This window comes from Atractosteus spatula, chromosome 3 (genome assembly GCF_055471065.1).
Source record: "Atractosteus spatula isolate fAtrSpa1 chromosome 3, fAtrSpa1.hap1, whole genome shotgun sequence".
Classification (NCBI taxonomy): domain Eukaryota; kingdom Metazoa; phylum Chordata; class Actinopteri; order Semionotiformes; family Lepisosteidae; genus Atractosteus; species Atractosteus spatula.
Genome location: NC_142708.1, coordinates 11012630 through 11031916, shown reverse-complemented (window position 1 = coordinate 11031916; position 19287 = coordinate 11012630). Strand labels below are relative to the sequence as shown.

Sequence of the window (19287 nt, the reverse complement as noted above, 5' to 3'; positions counted from 1 at the left end):
GACTGCATACAGTATGTCATAATAGTCAACTAAGCTGATTGGTTATGCTTGAAAAGTCGTGCAGTTGAAAGGATAGATTAAGTTGGATACAACGGGACACTTCCTTTGCCTCCCAGCAGATTTCATTATTAGTGGGACTCCATGCACTAACTCTTGATAGGCAGATGATTTGCTGTTGGCAGTGTTTAATGTTAATTGCCAGGTTCCTCAGACTCTTTTATCTGCCACTTAATCACTGTTGTTCTTGTTTTCCTTACATCTTCCTTGGTTATCCATTGGTTTCCTTTTACATGCCACTGAGTCAATATCAGCTAACTGATTAAACTAACTGAGGACGTAAAGAAAAACAAATAGGATTCCTACTGAGCTCAGATACTGTTAATGAAAGCAGTGTCCACTATATCCTCCTTGTCAGCTAAATCTTCTAAGATTTAATGTGGTATAATTAAATGGCTGATAAGCACATATATGGTCTGAAATTGAAAAAAACATTTGGGATTAATGTGCATTAAAGTACCCTGCAAAATTTAAAGCTGTTTAGTTAAGCTGTTTAGTGCAAACCAAATTTCAAGTCACATCAAAGGTACAATATTTTTTACATAGATAAAAGATACCAGTTCATATGCCAAGTGATGTTTTCAGCAGATCCTGCATCACTTTTATATTTTATTTTGATATCATTTGCACTTAGATTAGCATCAATAGTTATGTACTGTACCGTACCTTTCAATTTTTTAAATGTCCAGAAAAAATAGCGCAAGAGAATTCTGTCAGTGTAGCCTCTCGAAAATTCCTAATGCCCCAGTATAGTGATGGGGACACTATACTGTAAACAGGCGCCGTCCTTCGGATGAGACCTAATACCGAGGTCCTGACTCTGTGTGGTCATTAAAAATCCCAGGGCGTTTCTCGAAAAGAGTAGGGGTGTAACCCCGGCGTCCTGGCCAAATTTCCCATAGGCCCTTACCAATCATGGCCTCCTAATAATCCCCATCTAAGAACTGACTTCATCACTCTGTTCTCCTCCCCACTGATAGCTGATGTGTGGTGAGCGTTCTGGCACACTATGGCTGCCGTCGCATCATCCAGGTGGGGCTGCACATTGGTGGTGGTGGAGGGGAGTTCCCATTACCTATAAAGCTCTTCGAGTGGAGTGTCCAGAAAAGCGCGATATAAGTGTTATCAATTATGATTAATTATTATTATAATTATAATTGTTGTTATTATTATTATTATTATTATTATTATTGTATGCACTCTTACTTTTCATAAGAATATTTGTGGTTTAGAGCTTTATCATGGGCCCTAAAGGTGTTAAGAAAACAAGAATTGTGAGTGTGTATAATTTCACAAAAAGCAAATGAACTGGTTACTGTACAGTAGTGTATTTAAGTATGATTAATCATGTCTAATTAAGTAAGCAGTGTTTTTATTACTAACAACACAAACCACAGCATGAATGTTAGTTATTGTTTCTTTTTTGGTGAAAAAAATAGGGATGAAATTTTAGAGGTTTGGAATGGTTTGGAATGTTTCTTCATAAGAAAAATGATGGAGTAGGTTTTTCTTTCTATGAATTTTCACTATATGAAAGGGTTTTTGGGAATGAATCACGTTAATAAAAAGAGGCGCCTTTGTGCTGTGTGCTGAATCTTTATCTAATGAGGATTTTGTCTAGTAACGTTTGTTTTGCACTGTAAATTCTGGGTTATCCCTGTTGTGGGTTCTTCTTTGATATCAATGTATTTCTTTGTTAGCAAGAACTTCCTTCATGGTAAGGTAAAACACTAATTGCCATATGAGAACGTTTTTTCTAGTGCTGTTCACATGCAAATTAAGGTGCACCTTATGGTTAAAGATTTTGTGAATACTGGTGCATATCATTACTCTTATTAGAGCTATTGTTCCACATCATTTGAATGTATTAACATGCCTCTGGCATATCCAGTACATATTAATGGACCCACCGGCTTATTTTTAAGTTGTTTTAAGGTCTTAATTTTTAAGATCAACTCACATCCTATGCTTTGATTTGTGATTTGTAAATGTGCCCCTTAAAAGTTATGAGACATATATTGTAATTATTGATAATTATTGTTTTGACATGTTTTTGCTTTTTATATTTAATTAGCAAATCACCTCAATTAGTATGTTCAAATCAGCTATTGCTCTTTGATGACACAGTTCCTTCTGCTCTTTACTGCATCTCCTTCAGTTAACTATGAAAATACGAAATTTTATTCCACCAGGGCTCTGACTATATACGTAAGGTTACAAGCAAGAGCAAACCAGTCAGCCCATCTACAGTAACTTGTTTGGTTTATAGAAGCTACAGTACTTGATCCAAGCCATTTCATAAAACAAGCCAGGGTATTACAGGGTCTGTGTAATCATTATAAAGTCACTGTTTAAAAAAAAAAACTTTCGCTGTGTCAGAGATTCAGATATCTCATCATTAGTGTGATGCCAAAATGCATTTAGCACTATTCATTTAATATTCTACTTATCTGGTCTTATGGTATTTTCTTTTTAACACAGTGTACTTCTCTGCCCCCAAAAAATCACAGAAATTTAATTATGCAACTTTTCCATGACAGAATCAGCTATTTTCAAAGTCTTTTGATGTTTTGTCACATCTTCACATACAGTAGCTGACTCATTTTTGTCCCCAATTTAACAGTACTCTTATTAAACCTTTAGGGCTTTGTCAAGAAAAAGAAGAAACGCAGATTTATTTTTCTACTATATTTTTGTGCTTTGGTTTGCCCACCCTATTTCTACTCTATGTAACTCATAAAGCTACAAATGTTTTTATTTATTATTTAAATTAATTTGCTTCAAATTAGTAAATACGCTTTAATTTTAATTTTCACAGCATACCTTAAAAAGTCTGAAATGTATGTTTGAAGTCTTTGTACAGTAGCTGAGTCTTATTGTGTTACTTAGTTACTAATCCTGTTCTTTTGTTTAGGCACTTTCCTTTGCAATAACACCAGCTAGCATTAGCTACATATTCGTTGTGCTGTGTGTTTTTTATGTGGTAGATTAATGGTATTTTCTCCTTACCTTTTTTCTGTCATTTTCTGTCCCATATCCTTTTTTATTACCCTTGACTGCCCACTCACATTACTATGGTGCATAACTGCTTTGATTTTTGCATGACCCTCCGCTGTTTTGTACATGTGGTTGTGTGTGTGTGACCCAGACCCCTCAGATCCATTGGACGATGATTTGTTCCATTTGTTTGATAAATTCCCTACTCCCATCCCAGATACTTCCACCCCCATGATCCCCCCAGTAGGTGTGCAGGCTGTGGCTCTGACCCCTGACTCAGTGAGGGTCAGTTGGGCAGACAACTCTGTCTCCAAGAATCAGAAAACTACCGAGGTGCGCTACTACACTGTCAAATGGCGAACCAGCTATTCCACTGCTGGAAAGTTCAAGGTGAGAATATTTGTGTTTAAGATACTGTATGTTTTGATGGCTCTCCTCTTTTGAAACAGTGTCACCATTTTAAATGTGAAAAAAAAGTAATTTCCTTAGGGTATTTTGTGCTGAACTTTTAAGTATGTTGTATCTTGTCTGTCTTTATTGAATAATGATTCATGTTTGTAAGTTTAAATACAGATTCCATGTAATTAAATGTTGCAGCTCAATACTTACTGTACCACTGCATTTTGGTTTTGTATTTTAATACACACAATTAACAATTTTATAGGAATCTAGCTGTCAACAAATCAAAGGGGCTTAAAAAGTAAATGGCAAAGGGACTAATCTGGAAAAAGTTTTACAGCATGGACAATTTGAAATGTACTGCTAAGCAATTTCAGGTCCCGTAACCCTGTCGTAACATTATGCCTGGTAATGGATGGTATGGAGTATGTTGGGAGGTTAATGTTGCAGCCTGAGACAGACCTGTGTAACAACAGCTCTTCTGTGTTTCTGAATTGCATTTAAATGGAAAGAAAACAAATATTGCAAAATCTGTTTCTCCATTCCTTTAATACTTAAATGCAGTGTTAAATCTAATGGAAGAAAAACTGGTGTTTCTTGATTGGGCAGCAAAAATAGAAAATAATTAAACATTTTCATGGATATTATCCTGGGAAGATTACTGTGTGTTTTGCACAATCCTAATTAGTGGCATTTTACTCTGGCATACAGTATAAAAAAATGGGTTTTTATGTTCATTGTTTATGTGCGGGATCTCATTTAAAAGAAATCTGCACAAATCATGAACAGTATTTGTTGAAGCAATACTTTCTGCCAAGAATTTGTCAGCTGTGATTCACAGCCTCCTACTACTGCTTCCGATATGCCTCTCACTTTGGCTGTTTGTCCAGACCGCAGACACCACAGCCCTCAGCCACACCGTCACAGGACTGAAGCCCAACACCATGTATGAGTTTGCTGTCATGGTCACCAAAGGAAGGAAATCCAGCACCTGGAGTATGACAGCACATGCCACAACCTATGAAGCAGGTGTGTCTTTTCAAGTCCTTTTAAGCTGTAAAGGTTTGCTCGGTTGTCAGCTTAAGTACTTACTGCCTACCTGTGAATTTCATCATTGCACTTTTGAATGCATTTCTCTTTTCACCTGTGGTCTTTGTATTTTATCATGTGAGTTTGCATTCATCAGACATCTACAAAGGAACATTTTAAAACACAGCTGATCATTTTTCTTGTTTTTCATATTCTCTTACAATAGTGACAAAACAACCCATATTGCTCTGGCATAAAAAAATAGGTTTTCTTGTTGCTATAACTATAACAATAATAGCAATATGCTCGATGCTTCATCCAAAGCGACTTGCATTGGTACCCATTTATATAGCTGGGCATTTTACTGGAGCAGTCTTAATGAAGTAACTTGCTCAAGGGCAAAACAGTAGTGTTATGTTCTTCACTGATTATATGCCTCATTTTTTAATCTGTATCTTAGTGGTGATCCAGTGCTAATTGGTTAAGATAATTTTTGTTATTTTTGTTTTTATGACTTATTTACCAAATGTTATGGTCCCCAGTATTATCAGAACAATCTAGTCTTATAGAGGACACAATCACCTGTGTGTTTATTTCTGTGTAAAACTCTTCTTGCTTCTATAGCAAAAAAAGATCTGCTAATGATGAAAAAAACAATGAGCTTCATTCTTCCAGTGCTATTGTAGATATAATAAAAATGAAATCCCAGGAAGACATTTTTTGTTGTAGAATAAAAAAAATGTTTATTGATTTTTTTTTTGTTTTTTAGCTTTCAACAAATAGTCTTAAAAGAAAGGCACAAAGGAAATGAAATTTCACATCATTGAATGTTTGCACAAAACCAAAGATAAGAGAAAGAATTAAACTATTTAAGATGAAAATTGTTGTCATATTAATGGTTAGGAAACAGTACACTAGTGTTTCTTATCTCTGCATTTTGGTTATTGTTATACTATATCTGGTAGCTCCCAGCTCTGCCCCTAAAGACCTCACTGTCATCAGCCGAGAGGGAAAACCACGTGCTGTCATTATCAGCTGGCAGCCACCAATGGAAGCCAATGGAAAGATCACTGGTGAGACAGCTATTCCTTCATTTTTAAAGTTTCATATTCTAATCAAGTGCAAAGGTCGGGTTTGGGCACATACTGTACATGAATGCTTTCACCAGCCTTTACAACCTTGTCTGGAGACTGATGTTTTAGATCTCTGAAGAAACATATCGATGAGAGGACATTTTGTGTTTCAGTATTGCATCCTTTTTTTGAAACATTTGCAAAAGACTCGTGGAAACACACTACAGGGGCCTTTTTCATGGACTTATTCAAGAGCGATGCATGCACAGTGAGTTGAAATACTTAAGTGAGGACAACACCTGCAAACTGCCTGGAGGTCACAGGTGAAGTCAATTCAGCCATCCATCTAGCAAGCCATATTTAAGTAATATTGATTAATTAAAAATACAATATAATAATAATACACAAAAATCTCTTTCTTCATTAGATATTTATTGCCCATCATGCCTTTAGTCATTGTGATTTATGACCAACAAAGATAGCCAGACAGTATAATTATTTGGGCTGCTTATAACTGTACATTTTATAATACGCTTCCCAATGCTTATGATGATTCACTGCCAATAATGAGACTGAAAGAGAATGTGCCATCATGCAAATTAATAACGTTCCTTTGTTTAATTTTCTTTGTTACTATTCAACTTGTTAATTATTGATACCATATAAAAAGTTATTTAATGATAAGGCACCTATTGTAGCAGTACTGTATGTTACTTACCTACCAGTCTTTGTAGCTTTTGAAATGAAATGCCCATATAATAAAAAAGACAACGGATCAATTATTAAGACATAAATAATATTTAAAAGATGGCCATATTAACAATCTCTTTAAATTCTATTACGTTTTATTATTAGTAATTTTACCTGTAGATGACTTCTCTCACTTCAGTGCTTAACAGTTAAATAGCAAATCATGCAGTTCTTCTCTGCAGTTTGACCTTATTACCCAACTTATTCATTTGAACAAACTGCTTTTGCACTGCTAAGTATGTAAATCTGTTAGGCTGTGAGGAAGTTGTATTACAATTTAACCTTTCTTACAGTATATTAAGAATCAAGGCATATAAAAACTAAAAAGAGAAGCAAGTGAAAGCAATGGGACCAAAGCAAAAGGACAGGCAGATCTGAAGCAATCCCTGACTGGAATTACACTTTCCAAAGAGAAGCAGATACGCCAAGATGACATATAGTACCTATCAGTGGGCATTAATCTGGCCATCCAATTGAACTTAGTCTATTTGATCTTAGAACCTTCAGCCACTGATTCCAGTATATTTAGTCAGTTTGAGGACTGAAATTTGAGAGCACTCATCGCTTTGTTCTGCAGTGGAAAAGCGATGCAATAATGTGTCATTGCAGCTTGAAGGATGGAAATAATAAACCAGATATCCTTTATTTATGAACCAACAGTATTAAAAGTATGTACACAGAAGATAAAACTGTTGTCCTGTGTTATCCCAATATGTTTGTTCGATAGTTTGATTGTTTTTTTTTCCTCAGGGTACATTCTATTTTACACTCTGGACAAGAACATGCCCATAGATGACTGGGTGATGGAATCCATCAGTGGGGACCGCCTCACTCATCAGGTCATGGATCTGAATTTGGACACAGTCTACTATTTCCGCATCCAGGCCAAAAATGCAAAGGGAGTAGGCCCCCTCTCTGACCCCATTCTCTTCAGGACCCCTAAAGGTCAGAGACATGTACTTTCTTTTCTGTTAAACTTTCTTGTGGAAAATAATGCATTCATTTCCATTCCATTATTCTGTTAACGCTGCAAATGCATTGCAAATCCCAAAGACAGAAGAAAAAGTCATATCAACCCACAACAGAATGGATCATGCCTGGTATTGTTTATCAGGAAATGTTATTCAATATTCTTTTATAAATTGGGTTTCTTTAACCAGTTCAGTGTTGATTTTGATCACATGGGCAAAATGTGAGCAACCTGTAATTATCACGTTCGCAAACCCCTCCCCTTAAGGGCGCTCCAGCCCTTCCTCGTTTGCCTCATTCCCCGCACCTGTTCCTTGTTCCTATCCTGTTTCATTTCACCTTTAAAAGCCAGGCGCTCACTTCACCAGAGGCTCTGCATCTGATCTCCGTATCGTGCGAGTCCGGAACCTGGAAGAGCCTGGTCCCGTTAAGGTTTTAATCTCTGTTCCCGTTCCCATTCCGCCAGTTCTGACCCGGCTCTAGTTTTATCTTGTCTGTTTTTGGATGGACCTCCCGGTTTTGGACTTTGCTTTATAACACTGGATACTAAAGAAAAGTCTATTTTTAAATAGATCATAGCATTCCTGATTGAACAGCCATTCCTTAAATACTGTATGTTAAGAAAAGATTCCAGTCAATTTACTGAACCATACTAGACCTCTGTAACGCTGCAGTTTCAGGGGTCATGTGTCAGGTAAACATGATGTGGTGAATCAAAAATACTGTAATGTCATAAATTGCTGAGAAATGTTTTGAATAGCCAAATCTCATAAGAAGCTGAATGATGCCCTTCCTACTGCTCTGTCTCTCTGAGCCGTGCAGGAAAGGGCAACGCATCATGTCCTCTCTCATCCTCATCACTCAATTTGAAGGGCAAGGAGACGAAAGGTTTTGGTTTGAGAAAACAGCTAACGAACACAATCGTTTGACATACCAGGCTCCCTCTGCTCTATCCTCCCCCAGGGGAGCTGTCACCATACTAATAATGTTGTCTGTTTCTTTCTCTCTATTCTCTTGCAGTTGAGCACCCTGACAAAATGGCTAATGACCAAGGTATGCTGTGCCCAATCTGTCAAGCTCTCCTTAAAGAGTGGGACCTGATGGTTGCTGGTTGCTGTTGCATGCCCAACACTACCACTTGGCATTCCTGCCCTTACCTGTTCTCTCACCTGCTAGCATGAAGCCCCCCCACCAGTAATTAATCTCCATAATTAAGTGACGCTCCATTGCAGTAGATCTTCAGAGAAAAGATGAAAAGTGTCTCAAATGGAAATGTTTTATCTTCATGCCAGACTCAGTCTGACAGACAATAAAAAAATCTATTGCAAAAGAAAAGCTAAAGACCAATTAAAATGTATCATAAAGCTTAATCTTTAAAGAGAAAACAAAATCCTAGTCATAGCTGTAAAAGCACATTTAATTGTAATTAAATTTAAATATTCATTTGTGAGCTTTGAATTTCTTAGCTGGCTAAAAGTCAACATACTGTACATATAGCAGATATACTGTATGCCCTGGTGATTGCAGGGTGCTTTCCACCTGCTGGATGCCTCTGTGCCTTACAGTTCATAGAAGTAAGTGCTGTTACTTTGTTAAGCAGTCTGGTACTTTTGGTGAGAATGTCTTTGGAGCCAGCAATCAGGGTTTGATTCCCCAGTTTAAACATATCATATGCATTCGGCATTACAATATGTATTTACTGTACAGTACAGATGTTGCAAACTCTAAATGAAAAACAGACAGACTCTTCTAATTATTGTTAACATAGAGTTAATAAATACATAGAACAAGATTCAAGGTTTAAGACAGGAGATATCTGTTTATTTTTTTTAAATAATCTTGCGTCTCCTCAAACTGCCTGTGCCACCAAACCAGATATTCTCACACTGGCCCTCTAGCCTTTCTTCTTTACATGGCATCAATGCAGCTGAATCTTCAGATTAAAAAAAATCACTAGAGACCAGATCTGGATTGTAGGGTGGGTAATTCAGCTGCAAGAAGACATTCATGAATGGTGGCTATAGCAACGGATAGCACAGGTTCCTTCTGGTGAAACTACAGAACACCTATGTCGTTGCCACATAATGCATTTTCCTTCATTTCAGTTATGTGAGATTTACAGTATAGTCTGTCATAAGGACTGTCTTTGAATCCCAGGGAATGGTTGTTATGCTCTTGTTTTCAAATTGTTGAATGAGATTATTGATCTCCTTGGGTTGTGGAATTCCACTGGTTCCTTTATTACATGGACATTTGTTTTTGAGGAACCCATATCTTAATTATCTGTAACCAGATAGACATGAAATGTTCTTAATGCAATTTTTAGGAACTGATTGATTAAAATTCTGAGCACTGAGAACTTGATTGACTTACTGATCATCTTGTTAAAGTCATGTGTTTGGAGCACTGATCTTTGATTCATTGATCATTTTCAGTAAATTTTCCAACTTTTTTGATTGCGAACATGACAAGGTTTTATTGAGTGTTTTGTGAAGGGCAGACTTACTCTGACTGGTGGTCCTTGAAAAGAGAAGAGAAACTGGAAATTACTTAAATTACTCAGTACAAAGTTCTGAACAAGTTTACAAATCAGCCATGAACCAAATTGCTGAGGCGTTTGAACACCCTGTTCTATGAATGTATTGACCCCACCTTGTTCAGTATATTCCTTATTTTCTCATCTTATTGATAAACATCTTGCAATTAATTTTCTCTGGCATCTAATTCTGTGGTAGCCCTGAGCTGGAGGTGTCTAAATATGCCTTTTCAATATTAATATTATAAATCTTAATCTTTTAAATAATGGAATATTGAATTACTCTTCTGTTTCCACATATCTTTGTCTGTGCACGGTCTTGTCATTATTAGACAAATGTGAATTCTCTGGAGCTTTTGTTTTAATTAAGACCTTTGTTAAAGGAGAAAAAAAGCCCTCATGTGGTTTTTAATTGGTGTCTCTGGCAAACAACTTTGTAAAAATGCCTTTCCCTGACTTTTGTTGAGTGGACGACCCTGTGAAAGGCAGAGTAGAGTCAGAACAGCCTAATTGTTAAACTTTGATAAATATTTAATACTTTTAAAACTGTAGGTATGTATTTTCTATTTTAATTAACAGCAACTTTTTACCACTCCACAATAAAAAAGAGCACAATAAATATCTACATAGTACTGTAGATGCAAGTTTGTTGTTTCTTTTCAAATGCCTTTTAGTTCCCTTTAAAAAAAAAGGCCAGCAAGCATCACATCATTGGCACAACAAGATTTAGTGTTTTTAAAGAGGATTGCAACCAAGTAAGGAACAATAAAAATGAAAAAAGCAATGTATACTTCCATTACAAAACTGGGATTGCATAACCTGCAGGTGGCAAAATGTAAAATGACCAAAATTTGAAATAAAGTGGAAAATAACATATAAAGAATGGAAATACTATTGAAGTAAGATTATTTAGATGTATGCAGAAAACAGAAAAAAAACACTACAGCATTCAAAGTATTATTTGTGCACATATTTTAATTTAGATATTGGATGGACATCTACTGTAGGTAAAAGACAATAAAACTTGCAGTGGCAGCTAATACACTTTTGAGTATTTCATAATTAAAGTTAAGCTTGATAAACTCTGTCTTTAGTTGAAATTTTAGTTCACATCAAATAGATAATACATAAATCAGCTCAAGATGATTCTGGAGGCAGTTCTGAGAAATGAGACTAAAAATTGATGGCCTTGGAGCTTTCGCTCCCATTTAAACTTTTTAGTGGGTTGTGCCTTCAAGACAGGAGTGAGTCATATTTGAAAGAAGTGGAAACATCAAACTGTCCAGTCTGTGCTGCACCTCATTTTTGCATATTCTGAGGGCTTGCATTTTTAACATAATTTTAACACTTCCTGTCAAGTCCATTTTAAACCATAAGAGCACAACAAATGACATGAATCCACAGCCATGAAAAGAGACTCTAGCTAGGGGAATGGTCTTGTTTAGTCTGGTCCTGTGGTGATTGATAGGCTTCCTGGACACAGTCTATTCTACTTTGGGTGAAACAAAATTTATTCTCCTTTACTTCAGGCTCCCTAATGTTGCCTGTTTGTCATTTTTCTGACACCTATGTTAACAGTGTAACTGAGACAGATTTCCTTCAGTCTTGACCCCAAGTGCCATACATAGAGTTCAAGCCTCCATCAGGAGATAGCTTACTCAAAATCTGAAAATTATTCTAAAATAAATAAACGGATAAATCAATAAAAAAAATGATTGTGTTAAGAGCAAAGTTTATCCTAAAAATGGCCTGCGTCAAAACTTAGAAAAGACATGAAAATGTACTGACATTGAAGAGCTGTTCTGAAAATAGGTCTGACAGACATGAATGCACACAGTCAGAACCTGAAGCCCCTGGTAACTGAAGCGACTACCCTGCTCACATATCTCAGCTAACTGGGCCAATCTTTAATACTATAGGTGATCTGTGGGTTCACTCAGCCTTATACAATGTGGAATGTAAATAACTCACAACCTAAATGTATCTTCAGGCATATACTGTATATATATACGTGGAGAGAACACATATTTAATGTATTTACGTTTTGTTTGGAGTACAGCTGAGATGAACAGAAAATTCACATCCTGTAACATGCCTAGAATTTGATTTGAACATGAAAAGTCTAATTGAAGGCTGATGCCAACCTTTCACCCATTTCTTTCTGCACAGCTGAAATGATTCAATATTCAATTTTTAACAAAACAAACTGTTACTCTCTCCTTTTATTTCCAGGCTGTCACTGTCAGAAAAGATAACTCTTTTAAGTTATTTCTTTATTATTTTATGAGACAGCCACTATAAACTCTTTAATTTGTGCAAAACTCTAATGGCATATATATTTACTGGTGAGCTACGCGATCGTGTCGTGAAAAGATGTATGCTTCACAGTAATAATTGCTTCTCTTTCATCTGTTCTTTGGTCTCTCATTCAAATTCGTCACTGTGACTGTCCGTATCCCTCAGCAGCCTGTAATGCTAGGCAAACAATTATTAAGTTAGATAGTAGTAAACATTTCTAAAGCAAAAAGTATCACCCTTTGATTTTGGAGTAGCATATTTGCCTTAGGGAACAAGTTTAAGTCATGCTTCCAAGGAAATAGTGCTGATATAAAATATTCCTCAGGAAAAGGGATTACAGTACATTTTCCTTCGTTATTGTGTATTACAAAGATACAACTACAAGAAGTGCTGTACAGTATCTCATTGAGAGCTGAGGTCTCGAGCTTGGCTAAGGTATTTTTTATTATTTTGGCCTTTCCTCAAAGCACTGTGTAGATATTTCTCTGTAGTTAAGGGACCATGTTGTAAAGAACATAGTGTGGTGTTGAAGAAGGGAATTGAGAAAGTGCTAATTAGATTAATAACACATACTTGTTTCTTTTTTGTTTTTCCAGAAGATGAAAGATTGAGTTTTAAGAGCACCCTGTAGTACCAGCAATTCAGTTTGAATATTTTGGTTTAGAAGCACTTTTATGCCTTTCACGGGATTTTTAAATGAATTAATAAATTAAAATGGACTTCTTATGATCTACACAGAGAGTCTATGCTAATTCTGCATATTGACAAGATCTGGCATGAAAGTAAAGTTAATCAAAGCAATAGCTGAATTTTTCCTGTAATATTTTGTCAATAATAATAATTTCTAAACATCATCTTAAGATACCTTTGTTACAATTGCAACGTTGTGATGCATTTAAATGTGTTTTGATAAATAGGAAGCAATAGTAGTCACCTTTGAAGTTACTGCTGATAGAGTCATGTAATATCTGAAAAATCTTTTTATCATTTCTAGTGAATTTTATTAATTCATCTGATTCCTGTATGGTTTTATTAAAGTCCTAGATTCAAACCCATGATGAAGAAAAATATGTAATGCTTTATTATTAATGACATACATGTTCAACAGATTCATTACTATTGCTTATAGAGTAATGTGTAAAATAGTTGTCAATAAATAATAATAAATATCTGAAGAATGATGATTCAATTATTTTAAAATTACATGTATAGTTTCAGTTGTGTGTACTGTATGTGCTTTCATTAACAAAGTATAGGACATCAGTTTACGTTAACTAGGTATTTTATAAACCATTATGTATGTACTTTACCACTTGTGAGAAAAAAAATGTATGCTACTGGCTTTTTTATTTTTAAAAAAGGACCTTTTCTGTCAGGTAACAGATGTCATTCCTGTTTCTCTAATACCTGCTCTCTAAAATCACCTTCTGCTCTTTAGGTCGCCATGGAGACGGAGGGTACTGGCCATCAGACACCAATCTGATTGATAGGAGCAGCCTTAACGGTAAGCGCTGGGACTAAATTAAACCCAAACTTTCAAACCACGCAGTTTGCTGTAGGGAGTAATTGCTCCCTTGTCTGTCTCCTCTGTAGTGTTTCTTCGAGGCCAATTCAGTCTGAATGTCTTGGCAGTAACAGATGTGAAAAGGGCAGTATGGCCTGTGAAAGGTCTCTTCATGCTTTGCTCTGAAGTATTGATAAATGCTACAAAAGTTTTATCATAGTTAAAGTTTTATGTCTGAAATGTGTAAGAATAAGCAGAACAGAGTTATTTTATTCACAGTGAAGATCTGAGTGCCATAGAGTCAATTACATAATGAGGGCATGCATGATGCAGTATATAGTGGTTAAAATTTGTAAATGCATTGTATTTACAATGAGAGGAAATTACAGAGGAATTCATTTCACAGTTTGTAATCTCCAAGATTAGACATTAACATGACTTTATTTTTATAACACGTATTCAATTAACCACTCTATGAAGAATGGGGTCGGTACCACTAGGTCAGCTGTTCCTAATATGACATCGTCGGCATTAAAGCATTCTGATTATGGTGTACTGTTTGCAAGGTTTTACATGAAAAGCAAGCATCCTTCATAACATGCATTTTTGCCACCCAAGGAGAAATACTTCAGTATTTCAATAATTGCCACTCATAAAAGCTATAGTATATAAAAAGATCAGTCTACTCTTGAAGACCTGTATTTTCTGGACATTGAAGAATTGACCTGTTCATCCCACAAATACTAGATCTTATTTTCTAGTATATACTGTTGTTTTCAGAGTACCGTTTGCATTTCATGATTTGTTTTGCATATTTCATCTGAAACAAGCATTCTTCTACTGACACTGTCCTGTCAATGTGGCCCATTGCGTCAAGCCCATTGCATGTATCAGGCATGTCAATATTGTTAATGTATCTGTAGGCAAAGGTCATATCACAAAACCTGGATCTCTTCTATTCTGATGTCAGTTTAGTTTTGAACACCTGTTTCTGATTTGTGATTAAACATGTATTGAATGAACTAGATCACAGGACTCTTCACTCACCAGGAATCAGCAGGTGCCGGCAAGGATTGTAAATTTGCAGGATCAAAAGAACATTGAAGTATGATTAAATTTAAAAATAAAATCAGCATGTTTTCACAGCGTGAATTACATTTGCATTCCAGAAGAGAGCAATGCCTCCACATATACACAAATCATTTGTTTCCCTTTAGCTCACTCTGTCCACCTTATCCTCTGGGAAATATACTATTAATACAGTGTATGTGGTGACAAAATAAGCACAGGAGGTAAAGTCTGAGCAGAAAAGATAGAGAGAAAAAGGCTGGGGTGAGTGGCTGGGTGAAGTAGTAATTATGTCTTTACTATTTCCATTTGAGACTTACAGTAGGATCATTACAGCATGGTCCCCGTTTCAATTTCTGTTTTTTTTTAACTGGGGGTTGGCATAAAGCTGCAGATCGATGCAGAAAACACTGAAGGTTTGGCGTCCTGTTGAGGTGATACTTGGAGGGCTGCAGGAATCACTGAAATAAAAATATTGCCTACTTTTAAACAAAACAAATATGTGCTTTAAGAAAACGCCCTCCACATAACTTTAAGACTATAAGATTTAGTAGCTCACCAAAAAGAAAGAAATCAATTAACTTCTGCTGAAGACTGCTTAGACACTCTGCACCAAGAATGTGTCGGGACCTCTGTAGCAGGTTAAACAGAAGGAAATCTGGCATGGAGGCAGGGGTGATTCATCAAATAAATGTACATTTTATGTACTGTATGTAATATTTACATTGTATATATTCAGAAATTGTTTTTTAAATAATAATGGGGATTTCTCTATGATTTTTAATCTAAGTAAAACAAGAAAGTCTGACCTATTTGGTTCGATAAGTGGATAGACACACAGACACCTACTGTACAGGTCTAAATATGAAGAAGGATATATTGATATGTACTTCTGGAAATAGTGCTAAGTGATTAATTGAAATACATGTACAGTATGTGTTGTAATGCTCCGGGAGTGAGCTGGTCTGACTAGGAATCAAACCCTGGTCACTGATTTCCAAGGCAAGAGCATTACTTTATTGCTGAAAATCCAGACCTGGAATCTCACTCACTGAAGCCCCCATTGCCCTTAGAGATATACTGTATCTGTTACACAACCCCACCCCCTCCTTTGCTGCAACACAACCCTGTGCTGCAACCAGAGGACACCCCCAGGTTTCCAAGGAAGCCACTATCTTTTTCTCTTATACTCTTATATCTAATCTTATAGGTTCCTGGTGTAAGCAGGTCTGACAGAGAATTGAACCTTTTTAAAGAAACCTTCAGCTTCTATACAAGCACATTACCTCATCCCAGATAGGTAAAGATCCAATAGCAAAGATGAGGCTCACTTCCTTCGTCCTCATCACTCTTAAGGGCGTGTCCATTACAATATTCAATATTCAAGTACTGTATATACAGCATATGTATCCTGTTCTTAATAGGTAGTTGTATACACTGAACATTTGCAAGCCCATTGTCACGGAGGGGATATAATTACTTAAAAGCTTTGTGTCTTCACATGACAGAAATACAATAATTTGAAGACTGACCCAATGTTCACTGTCATCAAAATAGTTTTCTGGATTCCAGAACATTCCCAGAGGGCATTAGCTGGGAATCAGAGCTCAGTCGTGCAGAGGTCCTAAGAGGGTTATGTGGACACTGCTGCTAGGATTTTCTTCACCATATAGTGAATAATCCACTCCAGGATGCCCATCCTTTCCACGTATTTGTACCAAATGCAATAAAACATAAAGAGATTAGCACACAGCTTATTCTGTTTCATATTTATGATTTTGGAAGGATTTCAAAATGAGGAAAGACCTGTCCCCTTCTATGGGTCTGAGTAGAGGCCGTTGGACTTGTTGCTGATTTACATTGTGTCTTAAGACGAGAAATGTGCTTTTTATTGCCAGCTGTCTCTACATACTTAATCATTTTCTCTCTCTCTCTTTTTGATGACAGAGAAGTAAATGCCTATAAAGAAAGAAGCAGTTCGGCTTTAATTTACTGCTCCACTGCTCCCCTGCAGCCAAACTCAAGCCCCTGCACAGATTAGAAAGAATTAAAGCCAGCGTCTGGATATTATCTTGTAAAAACTGAATGAGCTTTGATCAAAACCTCCTGTTTTGTTGTCTGCCAAGACACGCATCTCTCTTTTTTTAAAATGAAGTTGGAACATATTAAAATGAAAAGTATTTTTTTTTTCTTTTAATAAATGAAATCATGTATGGTAAATTAATCTTTAATTTATTTTGATTAACACTGACCTCTGTCTTCCTTTGTCCTCTCAGGTAAGGTAATAAAGTTCTGGTGCTAACTGTGGTTTCTAAAATTGCCCAATTAAGACAAAATGCATTTTACTTAACAGTCCTACCTGTGCCGATAATTCAAATGCAGTCACGATAAGCAAAATACAAAATCCCAATCTGATACTTAAACGTTTCTGAAATGTTATAATTATAGCAACCTCCCACATTGCATGCTAGGAAATTGCAAAATATTCACAATTTTCAGGCATATCAGTGAACTGAACACACCTTCACCTTCTTCCCACACGGCCAAAACGTGTTTTTCTTCTCTTTTCAGCATGGAATAAACCTTTACTTGTTCCTTTGGAGGCTGTGTGCTGATGCAGCTACCTACTTGAATTTCAGTGCACTAAATGTTTAGGCTTACCTGACTCACTGAAGAATCAATTAGCACTGTTAATGAGAGCAGGTTAAATCCCACCTGAGGTTTGCACAAATCTCAAAATTTCCCTTAATTTCCCCTTAATTTCATCAGTGAAATAATTTCGCCATCTAAGCTGCTGCGTAGTTTGCTTCACCCAAGTGGTGCTCCACTTCTGTGGAGGATGAAGTGGAGACCCTCCTATGAAGCCTTCTGGAATTCTTTGGGATATCCTGGGAAGTTTTATTATGTACACTATACAGTATAGAGTAGATACAGTATAGTACATTGATTGGAAGAAGAATACTGTAAGTTCCTGTGGTTAAGCTTTATATAACCAGAATAACCACTTCTTCTATCTTTATGCAAGGTAGCTTGTATTCAAACCAATACTCAGGAAACATAAGATACATTACAAATGAGAGGAGGCCATTCAGCTCATCTTACAGGCTGAGGCTACCAGAAACATATCCACCACTGGTTGCACTCATCTCCCATACAGAACAGATGGCGAATTCCAGTGCAGAAGTCAGCTGCTCCAGGCCCAGGGTGTCTCCCTGTCCAATGTCAGACTGAGGAGATATGACCAGTGCAGAACAATTTATACACAAAATTAGATTAAATACAAAGACATTTTATTTGAAATTGAATAAACTTTGCATTGGAGAAGCATTCTAGGACTTTATCTGGGGAATGTATAAAGCAAGTCTCTGAATTAATACTTCAGGAAACTAATACCGAAAACGAATTACTGAAAATGTTAGTAATTTGTTTTTCAAATGAACATCTTCTATTTGTTTGTTAATATGAATATTCATTAGCACCTTTTTTTTAAATAGTTTAAAAAACATTTGAGAAAATATTACAGAAAACACATAATTCAAGTCGTGTCATATAAGAAAGTACCTGTAGGTTTGCCCCGGACAAGGGAATGGAAGCATTGGGATTTGTAAGCAACAATGAATTAGCTGCATAATGACTTTATAGAAAGCCACCCTCACAATAGTCATGTTATGATTTTCCAAATATAGACACCCGAGCAAAACTTTCCCTGTAATTAAAAAGTTCATCCCTCTGGTAGTTTTCCAAGACTGTCAAGACCAAACACAAATTGTCTTTGTGCTCTGCAAACACTGGCACAAGCTCAGAGTATGGCACAAGATTCAATCGAGCACAAAAAGCTTTCACATCAGCTAGCATACCAGGTAGAACATCATTATTTCTCTAATTCTCTGAAGGTTTTCTTGCTAACAAACTGCCAGATCTAAAAAAGGTAGAGGGAGGGGAATTGAATGGAGGATGATGACAGTCTACAGATAATCAGTCCTTGTCTCCACATGTGTGAATGTATCGCTATCACTGTCTCAAGAACAAATTCAATTTGTGGGAAAAAAGGATTTTATGCAAAATGCAAAGTATAAGAACCTGATGTACAGTATGGTGTTTGGGAGTGTCGATACAATTCCACTAGCAGAAGAGCCTTGGGCTTCACTAGGTGTGTTACTCTGTGTAACTGGAAGCATTCTCTTTTACTCAAGTAAGGTCCAGCTGTGGCTCCTATCATTCACCTGTTGAATCCTGAATTAATTCATATGGATATCAGGTTATCTAATCTAAGCTTATGTTCTTGTCAGTGGCTGCCTATGCATTTTGAAAGATTTTGTGGGCAGACATTCACAGACAAGGCTGTGCTTGAATATTTGTTCTCCCAATTCGTGAAGATTACTGTAGAGCATGCTTACGAAATGATCATGGATCTGAACACGTAACTAGTCAGGATCCATTTTTATTTTCAGTCCTGATATCCTTATGAAATTATAAGGCAAAATAGACAAAAAATGTCAGACACTCTCCATCCACTGCATGCTTGCCCTTGCCATTAGTAATAGTACTGTAGGACTCATGGCATTAAATTGTTTGCCTATACCAAATTCAATTAAATGCATTGTTTT

The 19287-nt window shown here is 36.4% G+C and overlaps 1 protein-coding gene across 1 annotated transcript in view; it reads left to right on the top strand.

Annotated features, from left to right (window-relative positions):
- The window catches only part of dcc (DCC netrin 1 receptor), a 369239-nt gene that overhangs the window by 313664 nt on the left and 36288 nt on the right, over nt 1–19287 (top strand). The window contains exons 17-22 of the mRNA XM_088910726.1: nt 3206–3444; nt 4344–4482; nt 5448–5555; nt 7056–7250; nt 8295–8327; nt 13547–13612. Of these exons, the coding sequence (XP_088766852.1) occupies nt 3206–3444; nt 4344–4482; nt 5448–5555; nt 7056–7250; nt 8295–8327; nt 13547–13612 (780 nt within the window). The remainder of the gene's footprint in view (nt 1–3205; nt 3445–4343; nt 4483–5447; nt 5556–7055; nt 7251–8294; nt 8328–13546; nt 13613–19287) is intronic.